This window comes from Manis pentadactyla, chromosome 15 (assembly GCF_030020395.1).
Source record: "Manis pentadactyla isolate mManPen7 chromosome 15, mManPen7.hap1, whole genome shotgun sequence".
Taxonomy (NCBI): domain Eukaryota; kingdom Metazoa; phylum Chordata; class Mammalia; order Pholidota; family Manidae; genus Manis; species Manis pentadactyla.
Window position 1 is genome coordinate 26,267,938 of NC_080033.1, and position 23,410 is coordinate 26,291,347.

The 23,410-nt window shown below is 48.8% G+C and overlaps 1 protein-coding gene across 3 annotated transcripts in view; it reads right to left on the minus strand.

The window, feature by feature from the left end:
* Window positions 1-856: 856 nt before the first annotated feature.
* VSTM2B (V-set and transmembrane domain containing 2B) overlaps window positions 857-23,410 on the minus strand; it is a 28,819-nt gene continuing 6,265 nt past the window's right edge. For 2 of the 3 annotated variants that reach the window (XM_057492962.1, XM_036929928.2), the window contains one exon: window positions 858-1,581. In XM_057492962.1, coding sequence (XP_057348945.1) covers window positions 1,493-1,581 — 89 coding nt within the window. In that variant the 3' untranslated portion in view covers window positions 858-1,492. Of the gene's footprint in view, window positions 1,582-23,410 lie in introns of all 3 variants that reach the window. The other variant, XM_057492963.1, reaches the window with a different exon arrangement.

The following is a 23,410-nucleotide window of genomic DNA, read 5'->3' on the forward strand; positions in this document are numbered from 1 at the left end:
TAAATAAAAACAGCAGTACCTTGCCAAATCCAGCACAGAAAGTGTTCAGGCCGGCAGAGTATTTATGTCTTGAAAGTTGCCAGTTATCATATCAGAGGAAAAGAGTGCTTTCGAGGGTCTTACACTAGCTGTCAAATGCCTGGGACTAGAGATCATGCATGCTCCTGTTCACAATTCACCAGCCAGAGCTGGTTACCCAAACACACCAGCCATAGCCAGGCAGCACAGTCCTAACTGCATGATGGCCAGTGAGATGGAAGTATTTGGTGAGCAAATCAATAACAAGCACACTTGTTTGAAAACTGGCTAGGTTCTAAAAGAGTACATGGGGTCTGGCTACCTAATGTGATTCTTTCGTGGAATGAGAATGAAGAATAGGCTCCCAGGAATGCCTATTTCTTTAAGACATGTATAACTTGCTCCAAAGGCATGAATTTCAGGGGCTCAAAGCAATCTTTAGATGCACAGAGGAAGAGTGTGGAATGTCCCATCTTCTTCCCAAATTCCCTCCTCAAACTAGCAGTGAATCCAATAACAGTGAATACACTTGGAATGTATAATCTCCAAGTGGGCAAATGCATGCATGATAAGCTTAACCCAAAAGGTTTAAATTCTTGATTTACATCACACCTCTTCCCAGCAACCTCGTTTCCTTCAGGACCCAAGTTGGGGGCTCCTCTATCTCCTGGCTCCTTGAGGTCCCCTCTCCCCAGGGAAGCCAGGCAAGCACTCCTGACTGCTCAGTGTGGCCTTGGCCAGGTCCCCTATGCTGGGCTGCAACCAGCCAAGAGTGCAGCTGGTCAAAGAACAGGTCATGGCATTCTGGCGGCACTAGGCACCAAGGCTTAACACTCACACGTACCTGTAGAAAGATTATTTCAAAGTTGTTTTTATTCAACTGTTATTCAGCAATATACAATACAGTTTATAAACAAGTGTCTGACCTTGTTTCCAATCTTTATTTAAAAATAAATATTATTGACAGTGAATTTTAATTATGATAAGATGTATCTTTTTTAAATCAAAAATGTCTCAAAAGAAATAATTTACTTCAATTTAAAAAAAGGAATGCCCCCAAAGAAAAAAGTAAATTAAAAAATTCCTAAACACAATAATCTACTAAAAATATTTTGCTTTGTCAGAGAGGCTTTGACCCAACATTTGTATATGCTATCCTAAAGATAACTGCTCACCAGTTCGTGCAAAATGACTCAGAGGAAAACTTTAGAAAAGAAAAATACATTGAAGTAGAGAAATTATTGATCCCATGCATACTGCATGGTCCAAACTTCATCTTATTTGGAAACTAGATGCATTATTTTAGGTATTCTACATTTGTGTAACTTCCCCAAAAATATGATTTATTTATTTTCCACGAAGACTTTGTCATGCTTCTCTCAGTCTCTCCATGTCCATCTGGCTACATGGTCCTCGCCCAGGGTTGAGGCTGGCCTGTGGCCTGTGGAGGTGTGCAGGATGCTGCGTCCATCTGTCAGTGCCCCACCAGCAGGCGCAGGAGCTTATGCAGAGCTAACAGGAGCAGGGACAGGAGTGGGTCTGTGGCATAGCTGGGGCAAGTGCCTGCAGGGGATGAGAAAGCTGTTAGCACCTGATTCACAGTAACCTGATGGCCCAGAGCAGGCCAAAGAGAATGAGACTTCCCGTGGCCTGGGCTGCTTGACCTCAGCACCCAGCTGGTGCATGATGGCTGCTTCCATGCAACAATAAAGCATTTTGCTGCTTCTGTTTGTTATTTACAAACTGCACATTTTAGGAGTCTACTGGGGTCAGATACAACATACCCTTGGCCTGAAGAGGGTGTGCTAGATTGTAGTTTTAAAGTCCAGGTCATTATTTTGGTTGAATAAAAAGACAAAATCTTTTTTGATTTTGTCAAAAACCCTCCACCAAGTATTGTACTTCGCATGTAAAGCCCAGCTTCTCCCCTCCTCTGGGAAGATCCCATGATTGCCTACAACTCCAATTCCTCCCACCCCTGCTTGGACCACACAGCTTAGTATTCACAAGTGCCCTGTCTTAGGCATCCTGATGTTTCTGTGAGTGAGCCTTCTTTCCATGCACTATCAGTCCAGTCCTAGGGTCAAAATGGGGAGCTCAGAAATCACTGGGTGTGGAGGTGGGTAGGTGAGGTCCCCTGAGGAGTGACCCTAGCACTCCCACCTGCTTCTCCAGTGGGATCACTAACCTGGGCCTCTGGCTGGCCACTGTGATAGTAACACGTGCCTTTGTCTTGCTTCCACTGGGCTGCCCACCTGGCTCCCCATCTGTCTGTCATGGGCTGTCATCTGTTGGAAGGCCTCCTGTGCAACTAGGGGAAAGCCACCCATGTCCCCCAGGCTTTGTGCCCTGGATACTCCCTCCAGAGTTATTGACAGGAGCCAGTGTAAAGCACTGTCCATGCTCCATGGTGCTGCCCAAACCCTGGTGGTATCACTGCCAACTTACTTAGAGTCAGGCTGCATCAGTGGAAGCAGTTTCCAGCCCCACCCAGCTCACCCGCACTATCTGGAGGCCTCTGTCCTCCCTCCACCACACCCAGCCAGGTGGGCTGGAGCTCTGAGCCTGGGTGGAGGTACAAGAGGTCCTTCCCTGTGCCAAGCAGATGGTACAGAGGCTGACTGCCGCAACTTGGCTGCCCTCGGGTGCTGCTGTTGGGCCAGTTGGACTTGTGACTTTCCTAGCAGGCTGCACCTCCTCTCTGCAGGTGAAAGAGTCACTAGTCTTTTCTATCCAAGGCATTTATTTCCCACAATCCTGAGTCATTCTTACTCCGGTTATAACTGTCTGTGTCCCATGCCCCACTCTCCCCTCTATAAAAGATGGGGTTTGGACAAATGAGCCAGGGGTCATTCTGGTTTGAGACTCCAGGATTCTATCTGTCCATTTGGGAAACTTGGACTTTCAAACATCTGTTGGAAAGGAGGCAAAGGCCATCGCTGTGCATGCCTCATCTGTAGCTAACTGTTTCTAAACATAGTTCTCAGCTCCTGTGGAGAAGCACAGAACAGGACAAATCCAAAAGTGCTAAGCTTCCTATTCAGGTACTCATTTTTCATGCCGTTGTCGCTCCTGGCCTTCCTTCCAACTTGGCCCAAGATGACATGCTGCCTCTTCCCATCCATCTGGAGAAGGACCAGTGTGTGGTGGTCACTTTAAAGAGCTGGATCCTCCTTTGCTGCTCCTCATTGTCACACATCACTGGGAAGGATGAGGGTAGATGTGGTAACAGATGAGTTGATGGATGACCAGGTGCCGAGGCAGAGTTCAGGCTCAGGTGCATAGTAAATGGGGATATGGCTGGCCTAGCAGTGCCCCATAGATGCACGGGGCCTCCCAAATCTCCCCCTTCAGGTAATTATGCTCAGGCAGGTACAGGCGAGACAGAAACAACCAAACGAGGCATTTAAGAGCAGATGTATATATGCAATCAAATTCTAGACCCTCAAGGTACACAGGGGCAGGAGGAACAGCAAACGGACTCATGAGCAACTGTGAAAGTGTGGGCACAGGAGATGTGAGAAAAAATTCTAATTTGCTTCCAACTACTGCCAACTGGTATTTTCCATATTAAGAGTCTCACCTACTTGTGTTTAAAGTTTTGAAATTGCACAAGACTTCCCAAAGAGCCTGCACTGAAACAATCAGCCTGCCACACTGTGCTGGGCCAGGGGGAAGCTGCAGGGCCTGGAGGGCCAGTGTGGTGGCTCCAGAGGTCAAAGCCCGGGGAGGGTAGATAACACGGCCTGCAGCGTTTCTGCTGCTGGATGTCTGTTGGGAGGCAGCCAGGATTTGGCTCTTGGCTGCACCTCGCCCACTCCATGGCCCAGCACTGCTATAGAGGGGACTACGACAGGTGGTATGGGGCAGCGGCTGATACCCAAGAGACAGGCTTTCAGGCCAGCTTGCTGTGCAGTCTGGGGTAACACCCTTCAGCCCTCTAGGTCTTGTGTCACACTCCATAAAATGGAATGTACATATGCATGGCTGCATAAAATTAATATGTTCACAGCCTGTCTCACTGAGTTGGGGTCCAGATTAAGCAAGAGCTTAGTGACAGATTGCAAAAAGGCAATAAATCCCCCTTGTCCCTCATCTGTGTCCCTGGCACCCACACTCTATGACAGCGCCCTCCCACACTGGCTTTGGGCCTGCCCAAATGACTGACTTTGGTCAATGAATATAAACAGGTACGAAGCAAGCAAAGGCTTAAAAAGTGCTTGTGCATGGAGGCTTGACCCTCATCTGTGGCTCTTGTAACCCACTTACTGCTGTGTGAACAAGACTGTGCTGCCCTGTTGCAGGATAAGAGCCACGAGAAGTCCTAGCTGAGGTCCCTCTAGACCAACCAGCCTCCAGCCAAAAGGGCAGCTGATCACAGGATCATGAGCTACATGAATGGTACTCATCTATATCAAAGCCACTGAATTTTAGAGATGTCTGTGACATAACAAAAGCTAACTGATGTAGACAGAGTCAATTTCTATGCAAACAGATCCCATTGAAAGGGCAACAGAACTGTCTTTCTGAAAATGGTTGGAGAAAAAATAATTTAGGGTGTGGTCCTTCTCTCAAGAGGAAACATCCAAGATAGAGAAAGCAGAGCAAACTATCTCCCCAGCCATTTATTTCAGGACAGACATCCCTAGACCTCTGAGAAAGAAGGACCCAGGTTTTGGAAACTCTTGCTACATCACCATATCCGAAACTTCTCTTTCAGCCTCCCAAATGGTCAGGGCAGAGCAAGACTTCCAGGCTGGCCCTGGAGAGAGAGGGGTCTTTACACCAGACGGGTTCAAATTCAGGACTCTGGCAGCCCAGTGTGCCCCTCCCCCATGTGGTCTCCTTGGAGGGACCCTGACAATTGTCCAGCACTTGGCTGCTGGGCCCCCCTCAGCATCTGCTGCCCTGTTCCTGGAGCAGTCAGGACTGCCCACTGCTGCCGGGGGCTCACCTTGGCCTTCCAGGGAAGGGCCAGGAGGTGCCCTTGGCTCTGCTCAGGTGGGATCTCCTACACTGGCCTCTTTTATTATGCAGCATGGAGACCGCTGTGTTCCAGGGGATGTGCAGGCTGCTGTGTCCTCTGGATGCTAACATCTCTTTATTTCCTCCTTTCCTGGGGAGTACTAGGAATAATGCTAGAACATGCAGAAGTTTATTTGTCATGATTAAACTGGAACATCAGGCTGCTTGAAGTGAGGGAAGCCTTCTGACAGAATAGTAGCTGATTTATTCTTCAAATTAAAGTATCACTGTTTTGCTAATCATTCTTAAAGAAATCAGAGCTGCTTTGGCTCTGTGGATATTACCATTTAGAGGGTGAGCAGGATATGACACATGCGGGAGCTGTTCAAGAACCTCCCAAGACAACGGTGGGCGTGGCCAGCCCCCAGGAGCAGAGCAAAGGCACCAGCCCAGACACCTTCTGATAGGGAACCCTGCTTTTCCATTTACCCAGCAATGGTGGAATTCCAAAGGCCCTGTCAGAAAATAACTTGGCACCCATGAGGCTGTTCACTGCCTTGTGATGGAAGTGAAAGAGGCGGCTTCGCGCGGGCCATCCTCTAGGACCATGGCTTTGCCCGCACTGTTGGAAGGCCAAGCTCGTGGGGCAGATCCTGGGGACGTGCGGAGGTGGTAGCCGGCCATTCCCACTCTGGCCTGGGCTCATGCAGGTAAGGGGGCCTGTAGGGACCACCCCCCTGGGTGGGTATCAGGATCATGGTGCACTGTACCCCAGCTGACCAAGGCAGCCACTGCCCTCCCCCGACTCACTCTGCCTGCCCTTCTAGGATCAGGGATGGTTCCCTTGGCCTCGGGGAAAGCCATCTGCCTCAGGTGTGCAGCACCTGACATGCCCTGCCCACCAGGGCCTACGGAGCCCCAGGCCCAGCCAGCCGCACTGCCTCTGCAGGCCTGCTGGTGGCCTGAGCGCTGCAGCGGGGGGCCTGCTTGGGTCAGGGCTTTGTAAAGTGTCCCTCAGAGTCTGGAGTTGCTCAGGTGCTGCTTTGTTTTTTTTCCTGTAGCTTCAAAAACTACAACTTGTTTCAGGTTTGCAAAGCAAACTGTAAAATTCAGATACATTTGAGGCCTGGCTCTCCCATGGAAATGGTAATGGGCTGGTTCTGGCTCTTAGCGCCTGGGCTAAGTTGGAGGTTCACTCTGTGGGTTGACACTAGTGCTGGCTTGACGCTGCCGCATTACTCTAGGATATGCCCACACTGAGTACAGGCAGAGAAGAAATAGTCCAGTCTCAGCAGACAAAGCCACTCCACCAGTAAGCGGGGATATCCTAACAAGAGAATTCTGATGGGGACAGGCCCCTGCTCCGGGTCAAGCAGAGCAAGGCCACTCACACCTGTTCTACATATTGCACTGTTATGATACATCTTTTGAATAAGGGCTAGAAAAGTTAGATAACCACACAAATGCCCTGGCTAAGGACCTCTCAGCACCTTTGCTCAGTTTTCTAGTCCTTTTCCTGTTTGCTCTTGTCTGAAAACGAGAGAGGAGGGCTGGCCCCCAAGTAGCATATCTGGGCATGGTTGGCCTTGACGGGCTGGTCTTGGACATCCCAGCTGTGGGGACAGCTGGGAACGAGCTGCTTTTACTCCCTTGCTCCTCTACCTTGCCCCAGCTCCGTCCTGGGCCCACAATGGATGGCTGAGCCACAGCTGAAGGAAAAGGCTCCCTCTTGGAGCTTCCTAGGGTCAGAGTGTAAGGAGTTTGTCTCTGGGTTTTTAGGGGCTTGTGGGTGAGCAGAGAGGGCACTTAGGATTCATCTTGGCAATGGCCAATCACCATGCCTTTATCTGCAGGGACACGCACAGGATCCAGAAGCACAAGGCCAGAGCCAAGGGCAGGGCTGGGAGCAGTCCTGGAGGCTGGCTCCTCACCAATTCTCCACTTTTTCCATTCTGACCTTACTGGTTACAAAACATCAGCTCCTACAGAGCTGGGGACAATGGAAAGGCATCAAGTGGCCACTTGAGAACTCAGTCTGGTCTGCAGAACAGTCTGGCTTGGTGCACACCAAGTTTTAAAGCTGGAAATGATAATCTAACGTGTAAAACTTGGAAGATTTTTGCGTAACAGCACAGATTTGGAAAGGTCCAAGACCCAGTAGCCCTGGGCCTATTTTCCCACACAGCTGCGTGCCCAGTAGCTGCCTGCTCTTCTCAGTGGGAATCCTGCTCACTGCTCCCTCCGGACCTGCACCTGAGCCCGGATGGCCACCAGCTACCTCCCAGCCCCTCTTGCCAATGGGCCTCCCTTTGCCAGCCCGTCTCACTCAACTCTGCCACCTGGCCTGGCTGGCTGGCCGAGTTTGTAGCCTCTGAGACAGCTCTCCTGTAGGATCTAGCAGGCCCTGCTCCCTGTGCCGCTGCACTGCAGTGGGTGGCTGGCCTTCCTTGTTCTGATGTTCTGGGCTTCCTGACGGCCACCTGTGCCCACCCCACCCCAGGTCTATGCCCTGCCCTGGATGCTATGCCTGGTGGGTCAGGCGGCCCAGCCACAGGTGAGTGTAAGGTACCTTGTGAGGAGGCTGCTTCCCTTGCTGATGTTTTAATTAAAGCCTCTTTGTGGATATTTATTCTAAGGGAGTCATCAAGAAATAATTGAACACTAACAGAATTCATTTCTGCCATAAAATTAATGTGTGCTGGTAACTAGGGCAAAAACTAGGAGCAGCCAATGCTCCTAGGAAAGGGTTTTAAAGGAAATATAGACATTTGAAAGAAAAGTTGAGTGTGAGATGTGGAATGTGGGTCTCTCAGTCCTGTGCTGACCCTGCCCTACTGGCCCAGCCCTGGACAGCTGGCTCCCGGGTTTGAGGACAGCTGTCCCCTTGGCAGGGCTTAGGGGTCATCTATCTGGTGTGCCTCCTGCACAGCAGCCTCAGTGTCCAGGCAGCAGGAGGAGCTTGAATGCTCCTGGACAGATGGGGCGGAGGTGGTATCCCGTGCCCAGGTGAGCCTTCCTAGCTGCCCTCTCTCCCCTGCCACTGCCTGAGCTCAGCAGTGATTACCTAAAGCATGTTCCTGTCTCCATTATCACCCTGTGCTCACCTCCCTCCTCCAGAATCACCTAGAGAGATTTCCCTAACGTATAAAACCTCTGATGGGGCCTCTCTGCCCACTGAAGAAAGATCCACCATCTTTCCCTGTAATCCTCCCTAACAACATCACCCTCAGTAGGCCCCTGCCAGCAGCCCAGGGTTCCAATGTGCTGTTCCCTGTGAGCACCTCAGGGGGAACCTGGGCTCATGCTGCAGAAGAATCTGCCCAGGTCTGACCTGTGCTCCAGCTTGGGCTTCCTTGCTGAGCACTCAGGCACAGAAGTCTTGGCACAAACATCTGTGCTGTCCATGTGGACCTTTGCTTCTGCCCCTTTGCCCTGCATTCCATAAGCGCCTTTCTCACAACGTGTCCTATGTCTCTGGCCACAGTGGAAGCTCACATGCAAGAGGGCTGGCCACAGGCCTGCTCCCAGTAAGTGACCCCTCTCACAGGTGGGAGTGGTGATCTGGTGTTGGGGTTGATGACTAACAGTGAGGAGTAGATGGCAGGGAGCAGACCCAGCTGGGCTCAAGCAGACAGCCAAACACCTTCAGGATAACAAGAGCAAAGCTGGCTGGCTCTTCCTAGGGCCTGGTACTGTTGCTACTTGTGTATGTTATGTTAAGTCCAATCCTTGTAACTGTAGGACTTACTATTTTATCCCTATTTTACAGATAGGTAAACTGAGATCCAGAGAGGTGAAGTGATTTCCCAAGGTCTAGGGCTTGCCAGTATAAAATACAGGACACCCAGTTAAATTTGAGTTTCAGATAAATAACAGCAAAGCTGGCTAGATCTTGCTAATAATTTTAAGTAATTATATATCCCAAATATATTGCATGGGTTCTACTTATACTGAGATGCTACTGGTTGCTTATCTGAAATTAAAATATAACCAGGTGTCTTACATTTTTATTTGCTCAATCTGGCAGCCCTACCAAGGCCACACTAAGATAAAAGGCAGATCTGGGACTTGAACCCAGACAACCTGGCTTCTGTTCACACACCCACCCACCATATGCACCACCTCTCAGGGCTGAAGAGCAGGAGCTCTCCTTCCCTGGAGCTTTCACTTGACCCCAGCCCCAGGCTGCTTCCAAGGGAGAGAGTGTGGGGATGAGAATTGTTTCCTGTGTTTCAACATTCATACTAGGTTTTTAATGTGGCCAACTTTGTTGCTAGCTCCATTCCAGCTTCCTATTTCTTTTGAAATGAGATCTTGCCCCAAGTGATTCTTTAATGGTGTTACTTAAGGAAAATGGTAAACAGGCCTTTCCATGTGGTCAGGCAGCTGGTGTTGGCAGGGCCAGGGGCAGCCCTGACCATGGTGAGCATCAGGGTACTCCCCAAGCAGGGCCGGTAGGGGCCTCCCTCAGTGCTGGGCCCTGTCCTCACAGGGGCATCCCCCATGGCTATCCAGATTCTCTAAGCTGTGAGGCTGTGGGCTGCTAATAGGCACACTGTTCTCTGTTTTCAGAGTCAAGAGAATACTCATTTTTAACCCTTTCAGAAGCCATAGGAGTTAGAAGCCACTTCCCTCTGTCACAGGGGAGGCCCAGAGAGGTTAAGTGACATGCCTAAGATTGCACATCTGGTAAGTAGAAGAGGAGTTATCTCCAGTGACTTCCTGGTTCCTGTAAATCCAGTCCAGGTGACCTTACTGGAAGCTCTTCCTGACCTCACCCCAGGACAGGTTTGCCTTACCTGCCTTCACACTACTACAGGTGCCCCTGGCTCTAGGCAGACTATGCTTATGCTTTCCTGCCCCCAGGCCTTCACGCATGCTGTCCCTTTTACTAGACCGCCCTTCCCTGTCTGCTCTGTCTGCTCACAGCCCATTACCGGCCCAGCCCAGAGGCCCCCACTGGGTAACCTCTAAGGTAGTTCTTAATCTGTCTGCCCCAGGCCCACTCCTACCTGGTCCTCCAACCCTCCCTCTTATCACAGGCTCTTACCTGGGTCAGTGTTCCCCACTGGCCTCCCCATATCCATTGACTCCAGCCAGCCAGGCACCTGCCCAGCCAGGCACCAGAGTGCCCTCTTCAAATGCAAAGTCCACACCTCTCCCCCAGTCCCCAGTGGCTTCACTGTATGACCTCATCTCAGGTTAAAGACTTAACTCCTTACCTGGGCTCCACCACAGCCCACCTTGAACCTCAGCCCTGTCATCCATCCACACTGCTTACTTGTGCCCTCCCATTTACCCATCTGCCTCCTCCCCTCTCATGGGTGTCCCTCAGACACTGCCTCCTCCCTGACCTGATCCAGAGGTTCCCTCTGTCCTTCAGGCTCCAGCGTGAGCTCTATTTCCTCTGAGCTGAGTTTGGGGCCATGAGTCATTGACCTTTTGACCCAGTGTCCTCTGCTAAAGGGTGAGTCCTGTCACCCAGACCCCTGTCCACACCCTGAAATACTCATAAAATATTTGTTGGATGAATGAACGGAAGTCTTTCTTAGGCGTCCCGAGCTGGTCCGAGCGGCATGATGCACTAGACACTGGCCAGGCACTTCACATTTGACATCTCAATTTTAATCTTCAAATATAAGCTGGGTTGGAGGCCTGTCACTGTCACGGTGATCTGCCCTTTCAACTGCCCAAGACTGCGTGCACACATCCCTGTCGAACTTTTTCTCAAACTAATCTACCATTTTACCTTCATGTATCTTTATTCTAATTTCTTCATTAAAAACTGTTTGTTCTGTCACCTGCAGCTTTCTAAGCTACTTCAAATTCTTCCCTTAAAAGGTGACATATACATACAGGCATATATATATACATATACATGCTTATATATATATGTGTATATATGTGTATATATATATATTACATAAAGTATACTATATATAAAGTATACAAATATATTTATAAACTTTATATAATTTGCATATTTATATATTTTTGTGTGTATGTATATATATATATATGTACACATAAATATTAGGACTATATCAGTTGCTTCTAATCTTTTAAAGCAGTAGAACCCCCTTTTCAAGTTAATTGCTACATGAAACCCCAATATTTCACATCCTTAGAAACAGAACTACTCTGTTTAAAGCTGGGGGCCCAGGGTTCTAAGCAACCCAGTTTGGGAATCACTCGTTGGAGGCTCTCTAGGCCCCTTTCTAGATCTGAAGCTCATGGACTTGTGGATGCTGGAGTACTGGTGTGCCCTTTACACAGATGGGAAATAGGGGACCTGTTAGGGCTTCAAATGAGTAGGTCCTCCCCTCTTTGGGGCACCCTAGCCCCAATTAAATCCCACTTGTCTCCTCCATAGCCTTCGTGCCCTTTAATGCGGAGTGTGTCCCAAGTCCCCTGGGTCAGGCCAACAGTGGCACTCAATTAACTCCCACTTCAATGAGGGCTGCTCAGTGGACGGGTCTAGATCTCAGCCTCCTTGTCCTTTCTGCGGAGCTGTGCCTGGCCACACAAAGGCAGAAGTGACAGACAGGAGGCCCAGGGCTGGAAAGAAGGGGTGCAGGTCCCTGAGGCCAGCACAACCAGGGCACAACAGCAGCTCTTTCCTCCAGATTACAGCTCAGTGATGCCTGGATATTTCTTTCTGTTTCACACTTGGGACTTTTCTTTAGAAACACAACTTAACAGGAAAGGTTAACACACTTTATTTGCCCAGGGATAGTGCTCTGAAAATTCTATAACATGTGCTCATTAAATAAATTTAGCACAGACGAGCTGCCCAGGATATGTCACACATTAAAATACAACTCTGTAGACTAGAATGCATTATGAATTATTGCCTTGTGTATTTTTTGTTACATTAGTCTTCAATGCAGCTACAGTTATTCATCTGCCCACCTGAAGATCTGATTTTTTAAGTGCTTGAAAATCATATCTGCTTTAACTTTTACATGGACACTAATAATCAAATCCTGGCCAGGCTGTACCCAGCAGAGTGCCTGGTGGTGTCAACTAAAGGTTGAGGGGCTAGGGAGCTGGAGCAGGCTGGAGACTGGCTGTGTCCACTCACTTGGCCTATTTCTCCCGTGGCCCAGGGACTGCAGACAGAAGCATGGGCTGGTACGGAGTTCTGAGCCTAGGCAGTCTGTGCTGTGCCACCTCCAGGACCTTTCTCCCCGTGGTTCTTTCCTGGAGGGTACGGACTGAGTGCTCAGGGTTCAGGTGTGAAGAACGACAACCCTGGCCTGCCTGCAGGTCCAACCCCACTGGTCCTGTAAGGCCCAACTGGCATCCCACATGCACCCATCTTCCCTTTCATTTTTCCTCCATGTACCCATTCGCTCTTCCTTCTATCCTCCATCCACCCAGCTGCCCATCCATTCACACCCTTCCTTACGTCCACCCATACACGAGCTACTTGTTTTCCACACATTCCTAAACCACTCGTCCTCCCATCCATCCCCCATCCACATGTCCACTCATCCTCCCTCCCACCCTCCCCCCATCCTCTCAGTCATCCAATCACACATTCTTCTCTCCCCTCACCCACCAGCTACTTGTTTTTCTATCTATGCCTCCAAACAGTCCAAGTTGCTCATCACTTGGCTGGATCACTGCCTCTAAAGTGGTTTCTCCACAACCACTCTGCCCCCTCCCACACTGGGGATGTCATTTCCCAAAGCATTATGCCCACCATGGGTTTGCTCCCCATCCCACTGTCCTTAGGACAGAGGCAAAGCTCCCTTCCCACTACTCTTGACTGAGTTTCCCTTGCTCCCCTTCTTGCTTTCTCTGCTTCAGTCCTAGTAACTTTCTGTCAGACTGTACTCCCTTGCTTCCTCCTGCCACAGGATCTTTGCACTCACTGTCCCCCCTCTTCCTGGAAGTCCCTACCTTCTCTCTAAGCCAACTTAAAACATCTTTCAGATTACTGTGTCACTCCCTCAGAGACCTTTTCCTGACTGGGTCACATCTTGCTATTCTTAGCTTCCATAGCCCATGGGTCTCTTCTTTAGAGTATCAGCCATGGCTGCAAATTTCCACTTGCTATGTGACCATTTGACCAATGTCTGTCTTTCCCCTGGTAGGTCTCATGCACATTATGTCCTCAGCACCTAGCATAGTTTTTGTATACCAAAGATGTCAATGGACATTTTTTGAGAACGAGTGAATGAATGAATAAAGTAGGGCCAGGTCCAGTGAAATGGGGTAGTGGGGATACAGACATGAGAAAGAATTGGGCCTGCCTTCCCAGTGCATCCTCTGGATGGGGTTACTCAGGCAGGCACTGACTTCAGGACAGAGAAGGAAAGTTGGGGCTGTAAGATAACAGTGGGGCCCTTGGGTACTCAGGACAGATGAGACCCCTCTGCCTTAGGGTCAATGAAACCTTCCTCCCTTCTGTGAAGTGATCATCAACCAGCAGCCCAGGCTTTTCTGGGACCTTATTGTGCCCCAGCTGAGCCGTCATTTCATTCTCAGAGCACCTCCTGCTTATTCTGGCTAGACTGCAACCTCCTCCCTGAGGCTTGGGCTGGGTCCACCTGATGTTCTGGGCAGCCTCTTGTCCTTTGGCCCCAACCAGACAAGCTATAATTGGCCAGGAACCCCCTCTCCAGCTCAGAATGGGCCATGCCATGATGTCAGCTCTCCCTCCCTGGGTTTATTAAAGATCCTTCTTCTGGGCCAAGCAGCATTTGTGTAAGAATCAATTGTCATGAAAGTCACTGTAAGGGGACTGACTGACATTGCTGCTGGGCTTTCCCAACTTTAAGAAAAGCATGACTTCCTTCTGACGAGAGCTGATGGGCAGGGGGCCAGGGTTAAGCTGGGGAGGAGCTCTCTGTCTTTGGCAATTGGCTCCCTGAGAAGGATTACAGGTGGGTGGACCTCCTTCTCGGGAAGCCTGTAGACGGTTCTCGGTGCTGGGTGGGAGGCAAGCTCATGTGGGGCATGAGGAGTGTGGCTTGGCAGAAGGGGTCCCCCTTATACTCCTAGCACCTCCCTGTGGTGGTCTTCATCCTGCCTTCTCCTCTCTGGTCCCTGGGTGCCAGCAGCACCTTCATTGGCAGTCATCAGGCACAGCAAGCCATGGGCACACATCAGGGCATCTGGGCAGGGTGTGAACACAAAAAGCAAAATGCAGGAGCATGGGTGCAAGAGCCAGGGCACACCTGAGCCTGTCACAGTGGCCCCAAGCCCCACCACTGCCCACATTCTTCCCTGTGGGACCCGTCTTTCCCACACAAGCAGCTCCATCTCGCCTGGTTCCATGAGTCTCATGAGGAGGACACCAGGCTCCTCCTCTTGAGTCCAGGCCTGCCTGGGAGGCCTCTGGCTCCTTGCCTGTCACTGAGAGAGGGCTTTGTACCTCCGCTCCTTTCTCATGTGGAGATTCCCTTGTCTAGTGCTGCAAACACTAGCCTGTCCTCAGAACTTGGCTTCCTTGCTGGCCAAAGGGCCATCTCCTCCTGTCACAATAGCCTCCCTGCTGAGAGTAGCCTGTACAACAGCAAAGTGAGGCCAGGAACAATACAGGTGCCCAGCCAGGCCCTGGGCAGGTGCGCAAAGGTGGCGGTTTGATTTTGGGGTGGAACATGAGAAACCATAATGAACTTGTCCTTGCTCACCAAGGAGCACCTGACTTTTGGAAAATAGCCACAAGCAGATGAGGATGAGGATGTGGCATCATCCTCATTTCCAACGTTCCCTGCTCAAAATTGTATGGAGGGAGAAAGGAAAAAATAGCAACTTGCTGAGCCATTTGCAATCTGATGGCACTTTCTGTTCTTAAGCCCCATCAGCTCCCTTCCATCACCTTTAGCCCCATGATGCTCACAGCATATGCAGAGGGAGAAACACCTCAGAGTGAAGGCTCAGATCCGAGCACCTTGTTCAGCCATGAAATGATCCTGGACAGTCAATCCCATTCCCATGAACAGCACTGATAATGAGAGACAACATCTATTGAGCATTTTCTAGGTGCCAGGACCTGTGTTCTACTCAACTTTTACTGGGGATTATCTCCTCTGACCCTGTCATTCACCCTCTGGCATGATTACTGGTGCCATCCAGGTGAGAAGAGACATAGGAACTCACACACGGGGAGCAGGAAGTGATGGATCAGGATTTACATCCAAGCAGTTGGACTTACGTGGAGAATAAGAAGCACAGTATTTATGAAGGGCGAGAAGGACAAGGCACATGCTGAGATTTCTTGGTAGCTGGAGCCCTGTGAAGCCCAGAAATAGAGAGAATTTGGTGGCATACACCCTGGCTTGCCTATGAGCTGAACAGTAAGGAATACTTGAAATGTCAGGAGGAAGAATGAAGTGGTTGGAGAAGGGTGGTAACAGAACTTCTCCTGAACTGTTCTCAGTCCCCCTCGGGTTTATGCTTTGTCTCTTCCACCATTATGGGCATTTCCAGAGATGACAGATCTTGCCCAGCCTCACCTTGTAACAGGCACCAGGCATCTAGCCGGGTGCACTCAGGACATGCCCTGTTCACGGGCATGAGTGTCTGCCCTCCTGGCAGCTCTTCTGAGCTAGAAGGGTCAGAATGCACAGGCATGGCTGAGGGGAGCGATGTGGTTGGGGAAAAGGCTTTTGAAATATCCATTCTGACTATTTTGTATAGACACCAGCTCCCCAAAACACTCCCCATGAACCGTAAAAACCAGAAGCCAGTCCAAAGTAGCTTTGATATTTCAGCCTGGAGAACAGTAATGATGGGGTGAATAACCAATATTTCCCAGAAACAGCCTCAGCCAGGACTGCCAACTTAGGGACAAAGCTTCACAAGGCCTGCCTCTCCAGGGCCATCTTAGGGAGAGCATGGGGTGGGGCGGAGGCCTGAGTGTGGTGCAGGCCTCACGCTCTTGCTGGCTGCCGAGGGGCCTCTGCTGCTGAGCACCTCCTGTAGCCACTTCCATGGTTTGCTGCTCAGCTAAACCCTAACTCAGAGGAGGCCAAATTGGGTAATCCATCCTGGTATTTAGTGCACAACTTCCCGGGCCACCGACAAGTAGACTAATTTCCCCTGAAGCCCCACCCCAGGCAAGGAGGCTCATCACCCTCCATGAAGAACAGGAAGCAACCGGCAGTTACAGGGGCTGGGCCTGTTTGCTTGTAATCTTAAACTTTTCTGAAGCTCTTACAGGAGCCAAAGTGTAGCTTCTTACTGCTGTGGATACGAGTTTCCAAGAGATGCCAGGTAACTGTCAGCAAAGCATGGGGGAATAGAAAAGATACTACTTTTCTTACCCCCAGTGCTGTAGAGGTATCTTAAAACCAAGCTGGCATCTCCCATTAAGCTCAGGGGTTTAGACCACCAAGCCCTTGCCTCTGTCCACATGGGGCAGAGCTAATCAATATTGTATTACAAAAGCACTTGACCTCATTTATCCCCATGGATGCTTGGGGAATCCTTAATATTCAGAGCTTTAAAAATGTGCTCCTGGCATATTTAATGAGAAGTTCCTTGGTGGGTTTGGCTCTTGGTGACATTTAGAAAGCTGGCCCACTTTTCTCACAGGGGCTGCCACCCTAGCTGGGGAAAGGGTCTGGGCTCCAGGGAGGGGACTCTTTGATGAAGTGAGACAGGAGGAGTTATGGAGAACTGCAGAAAGAGGGAACCCTGTGAGATGCATACATGACACATATATTAATTGCTTAGTAAAAGGCAGGTATGATTATTTATCATAATTACAATGCATAGTGCAGCTATTTTAGCCTTAATTTGGGGTCTCCCTGATGCTGAGAGAGTGGCTATATACTGAGCTGCCTGATCACTTACTGATGGACAAAGGCCATTCCATTTGGTGTGACTTTCTCAGTCCATGGGCCACTGGTGGGAAGGGAAGGCAAGATCTCCAGACGCTTTTCCAGGACTGGGCTAAGCAGGAGGATAAAGCCTGAGGTGCCTCTTTGAAGACTGAAATCACACACTGCCCATGGCAAGCCTCCTCTGACTGCCTTGCTGGATTAGGGCTGTTCCTCCTTGGGATCCCACTGACACAGACAGTTGTGTCCTGGAATTACATGGGCACCCTTGATGGCCCCAACCTGGGTCTGTGGCTGCCATGGCTGGTCACCACTCATGAAAAGCATGTGACTGGCTGACGAGGGAGAAGGACACTGCATAGCTGATAACCACACAAATTATCTCTGTCAGGGATGATGCAGGCATCTCTTGCCAGCTGTGAGGCTCAGCCATTTTACATGAAATCCTTTAATTTTCTCTCTCAGGATGCTCAGACAGCCTTGCCATCTCTTCTCTGGGACAACTTTTGCCAGATTTATTTTCTCTTTCATTATGATCCCTGTGTCAAAGCAGAGCTCAAACGAATAGTGAATTGTTTAGTTAAGGCAATGGCTTTCAGGTCCTTGTAGGTCCAGAGAGATGGGAAGGCCTGGTGGCTGCTGCCTGGCCCTGTCAGCCTCACTGGAGACTCTTCCTGAAGCATGGAGATTCTCCTGGGTCATGCTGGCACCATTTCCTCCATCTTTGTCACACTCAGGGTACAGGTCAAAAGTGATGCTTTCACCATGTCCACAGCTCACTTGGAGCATGGCCTACAGTTGCCATGGGGACATCCAAGGATGCTCCCCTTGATGGCTCTCAGCAGTAACAGCCTCTCTAAAGCTGTCACACCCATGGCCTTGGCTGTCTTTCTCTCATGGTTAATTGAAATATTGAGAGCCAGTTCTCTGTGTGGGTATCAGGCAGCAGTTTGCCACATCTAGCTGGATCTTTGCAGGGTCCAGGGCACCTCTCCTTGGAGCAGGAGCTCCAAGGCTAATTAAAGGTTCACAAGCAATATATCTGATCCCCAGGTCCCTGCAGAGGGGAACCTCTTGCCAACAAACAAGCCATTCAGTTGCAAACTGCATTCTTTTGAGGCCTCAGTGGGCTTCACCACAGCACTTTTCCCTTTAGAAGGGTTTGCCAGGAAGATATTCTGTTTTTTTTTTTTTTCTAGAAATGGCAACCAGCAACAAAGTGTTCATGAAAAATAGGTCAGCGTTCAGATTAATTAGGAGCCAGATTTATGAATGTGGCTAAGAAGGGGTCCAGTCTCCTGTGCCGGCTCTGCTGTGCTAATCCAGCCCATGCTATTTTTAAGCACACATATCAAAATGTCTCTTGACAAATGAGACGTGAAATGAATGAGTTTTTGCACATAAACTTTTAGTGCAAATATGCATTTGGCTGCGTTGGGCACATACTGGGCAAAGGAAGGGTTTTGGCTCTGTGGTAGCTAAGGGATGGAGACTTGAATAAGTACTTCCCCCTCTTTTCCTGGCATTACCAAAGCATGTCACTTAAAAAACAGAACAATGTAGCATTGTCTGGGACTTTTTCTGACTTTCTTCAAGGAGCAACCACTTCATGGGTGATTGTTAGGGGCGGTGGGCTGGGACCATTTCTTAAGTTGCCAACTGAAATGGCTGGAGAGTGCACGCAACCCTCCTTCTGGGAGGACCTCTTTAATTAGAAACTCAGCTGGGTTTATCCTGGAGTTGGGGTGGAGTGGAATCCATCATCCTCCCCTTGAGAGCTGGGCTATTCCCTTTGTCCCCCCAAGATCTACCATCCACCTTCTCCACTCTGCTCTGAGTCCCCGGAGACTGGCTTCTACAGGCCACAGCAGCTGGGTGCTTTTGCCTTCAGCTCCCAGCAGGGTCTGGCTAATGGGAGGCCTTGGCAGGAGACTGGAGGGCAGGAGGAGCATGAAGTCATGGACTTCTATGGATTGGCTGCATCCCTCTACCAAGGCCACAGTTCCTGTCAGGGAGACTTCCCAGTCCTCTCTGGGTTCTGCTAATTGTTTTCCCTTTGCTCCTTCAGGTGGGGGTGCTAATGGCTCCTGCTGTGGCTAGCCCTGGGGTCAGCACTCATTCTTCATTGGCTGCCCCACCCTTGTCCACACCTTTAACAACTACTCTCATCACCTCTTCTGCGTAACCCTGTTTAAATGTGCCATCTACTTTGCCAGCACCCTGACCTCGGCAAACACTCTTGCTGTTAACCACATGGCAAAAGTCCTTCCTGGTCCCCTCCCCTCTAAGCTGCTGAGAACCATGAGCTGGAGGGGCCAAGCCTGAGATTGCTGCCTTGAGCTCCCTGTTGGCTCATGCTGCTGGTGCCTCTGAGCAATCAGTTGGCCTGCTGCATCCCTGGGAGGCTCAGCAGGACCCTGGGCTGCTTAATGACACAGCCCTACAGAAAGGTTAATGCCTGCCACACAAAACATGGTCTGCATGCTTCGCCCCATTGACAGCCCACAGCCTGGGCGGTGGGGTGAGATGGGACACATAAGGCAGCATTGTACCTCCTTGGGATCAAGACAATTTGGGTATGTCTGTGGATTAGAAGTCATTTAACCCATTTCCACATGCCCAGAAAGGACACTCAGGTGCCCATTGCACATGACTCTTCCAAGGGCTTAACCTGAGGAGCAGAGGACACTGGTTTTCTGATCTTCCAGCTGAAAGCCCACCTTGCTGGTCTTCTGAAAGGGAGCTGGAGAGAAACTTGGGGTTCTTTCTGAGAAGTGTCTGCATGGTTCCTGGCCTGTTCAGGGGCTGGCAAGGGTTTTGGGTGACAGAGACTTTAGGGGTTACCATACCTCTTCTCCTAGTGGCACTGCCCTGTCAGTACTGCTGGGAGCCCAGTTGGCTGTGCTTCTGGAGGTAAATGAACCCTACCTCCCACTCCAGGGAGGGCAGAGGAGCCCCTGGCCTGGGCTGTTGCTCTGATGTATGTGGGTATTAATGTGCTTCCCTGTGGTTGGTGGGAGTCCAAGGTCCCACCTGCTTGAAGGCTCTTGGCACTGTGTCATCAGAACCGAGCTGCCCTGAGGACCCCCAGACTTTCTAGGAAGAAGAGCACCCTCTAGTGCCACCTTCCACGGCTGGGTCCCCTGCTGTGGGGATGAGTTGCCCTGTGGCCAATCCTGAGATTGGAGGAGATCTGACCAGCCCTGCCGTGCACAGTTAGATCAGCCTTGATTGGGCTCAGGGTGTCAGGCTCTGGCCAGGAGAAGAGGGAGATTCAAGCAGGAATAAGCTTGTGACCTTTGCCTCACTGACATTTTTGTGTTTATTCTCAAAGATTTCTTTTGCATGGCACTTCCTTGACCTTGGCCTTTAATGGTCCCAGTTGGCTCCACTTGGCATTCAAGGTTCTCCACAGCTTGGCCTCCAACTACCAACCACTCAGCTTTATGTCCTTCATCTCTCCTCTTCTGTCAGAGCATGTAATGGCTGTGATGATAATTATGAACATTTATGCAGCAGTTCCCACACTCAACTCTGTCTATTTTACAGATGAAGAAATATGTTCAGAGATGTGAAGCCACTTGCTTAAAGTAACACAGCCAAGAATGGACTAACAGGTACCAAAGGGAAAGGGACTGGGGAGGATGGGTGGGTAGGGAGGGATAAGGGGGGGAGAAGTAGGGGGGTATTAAGATTAACATGCATGGGGGGGTAGGAGAAAAGGGAGGGCTGTACAACACAGAGAAGGCAAGTAGTGATTCTACAACATTTTGCTATGCTGATGGACAGTGACTGTAAAGGGGTTTATAGGGGAGACCTGGTATAGGGGAGAGCCTAGTAAACATAATATTCGTCATGTAAGTGTAGATTAGTGATACCAAAAACAAAACAAAACAAAACAAAAAAGGGCAGTTCCTGTGTGGTAACCTCCAATGATTTCTACACAAGGGTATAAAGGGCATATAAAAATGTAGGCAAAGGGTCTGTTTGTATTTATACAGAGGATCAAAGCCTAATTGGGCTACCCTGAAAATGAACTAAGATACGATATGAAAGAGAACTTCCAACATCAGCACTCTCTGGAAGACTCATGCCAGAAGATGATCAGCAAAAAACCCCAACAAAGATCCACGCACTGCTACAGCTGTAGATGCACTCATCCCACCAGCTCCTGGACTTGCCGTGGGAATGAAGGAGATATCTAAGCTGGCCTGTGCATACAGTAAAACAACAAATTTGACTGGATCTATACTGTTGGAAATCAACCAAGAATTAGGAGAAGTGCAAATTGTAGCCCTCCAAAATCTTACAACTACAGACTATTTACTGTTAAAAGAACATAAGGGATGTGAACATTCCCCAGGAATGGGTTGTTTTAATTTGTCTGATTTCTCTCAGACTGTTCAAGTTCAGTTGGACAATATCCACCATATCATAGATAAGTTTTCACAAATGCCTAAGGTGCCTAACTGGTTTTCTTGGTTTCACTGGAGATGGCTGGTAATTACAGATATGCTTTGGTTATGTAACTATACTCCTATTATGTTAATGTGTGTGCGCAATTTAAGTAGTAGCTTAAAACCTATACATGCTGAAGTTACTCTACAAGAAGATATGTCAAAGAAATAATCAATCTTCCCATGTTTTCTTCCGCCTGCTACTTCTATAGCTTTTCTTCTTCCTTCCTAATTACAACCCTTAAATAGAATTCGTGCCTCATATCAAATTTACCGAGTATCATAATTCTTCCAAGTGGTAAAGCTACCTTAAGACAAATGCTGGGCATAGAAGCCACAGGGCATAAATATGCAAAGAAATAAAAGCTAACCATTTCAAACAATAAGGCTTCTCTCTCACTTACCAACTTTACATTTCCCTGTATGGCCCCGGAAGATGACTGGTTAGCCAGAGATGGGTAAGATTCCTCAAGGGAGGAACAACCTAAGACAGGCACAGTTGCAGGGGGGTCATCAGGTGAGAAATTGGGGATCAACAGAGGTGAGGCTTAGAACCTCACACCCCCGTTCTGAGAGAAATCTTCTGCATACGTGGATGTTTTATTGCCCTTGTCTAGCTTGGATTAACACATAGTCTATAGGCACACACCTGATCATCTACATTTGCTCTCTTACAACACTAAACTATATTTTCTACCTTTATCTTGTATCTACCTAACACTCCAGCATTTTATTAAAAATAATAATAATAAAGAGAGAAATGCGGTATCCACATATAAATCAAGTTTAAAAACCAAATGAGTATTCATATTTGAACTGACTGTTTAGAGTTCATAATGCATGAGCAAAACCGAAAGTTTCTGTGATGACTGCCCTTGTACTGTTCACTATGTAACTTATTCATTATGTAAGAATTTGTTCTCCATGTAAGAACTTGTTCGTTATGCTTCAGAAGATTGGAGACTGACGAAAATTAGGCTTGGGGTGGATTAATGATTGTGCATTGAGCATTGACTCCCCTATACAGAATTTTATTGTCGTTAACAACCATTTGATCAATAAATATGAGAGATGCCCTCACAAAAAAAAAAAAAAAAAAGGACAGACTTCCAATGGTAAAATAAATAAGTAACCGGGATGTAATGTATAGCATAAGGAATATAGTCAAGATATTGTAACAGCTCGGTAGGGTGATAGCTGGAACCTAGAATTATGTATATAAATGTTTTATCACTGTGTTGTACACTTGAAACTAATGTAATGTAATACTGTGCGTCAACTACCCTTCAATAAAAAATAATTGTCTAAAAAAAAAAAAAAAAAAAAGTAAGACAGCCAACAAGTGGCAGAGGCACAACTCACATTTAGGCTTCTGCCTTCCAAATCCTCTGCTTTGCTGCTCTACTCATGGTCTATGGAATATCAGAGGAATGCTCCAGTTTGAGACACACACTTATTTGCTGAGGCCCAGGAGAACAGGACAGAAAGGCCTTTTATCACCAACCAGTATCAACTAAGCCAATCACTCTACAAATCAGTAAGTACTTTTTCATTGAATCTGTTGTGTGCTAGATAGAGATGGCTAACACTCTCTTTCTGTTGTGGAGGGATGAAGCTCGAAAACAGCTGACAATCCAAGGACTAACTTTTCCAGCTTGCTTTGCATCTATGCTGGATCATGTGATTGAGTTCTGGCCAGTGGATGAGGGTGGAAGTAATATTTACCACTTGTATGTAGGCTGGGCTCTTAAAAACTTCCCTTGCCATTCTCTACACTAGCTTTTCTCTGAGAGAATTAAGCCCTACCAAAATTATGTGAGTGGCTATTTTCTCAGTCTTTTAAGAATGATATATACATTCTAAATGCATAAGAAAGCAGCCAATTCATTAAACACAGTGTATGCCTTATTGTATGGAGCATTAGGGTTGGTCCTCTCACAGTACTGTGCTGAGAAGGGCTGCTTCCATTCTCTCTTCTCTTGTCTACTGACCATATTTCGATGCCCAGAGTGACCTTGGAAGCTACTCGTGGAAGATGGTAGAGTCTCAGTCAGTGTAGGTCCCTGGATGGAACAGAGCTACCACACCCGCAACTCCAGAGCAGCACTTGATATGAACCAGAAATAATACATTTGAATTGTGTTAAGCCACTGGCATTTGGGGGTTTCTTGT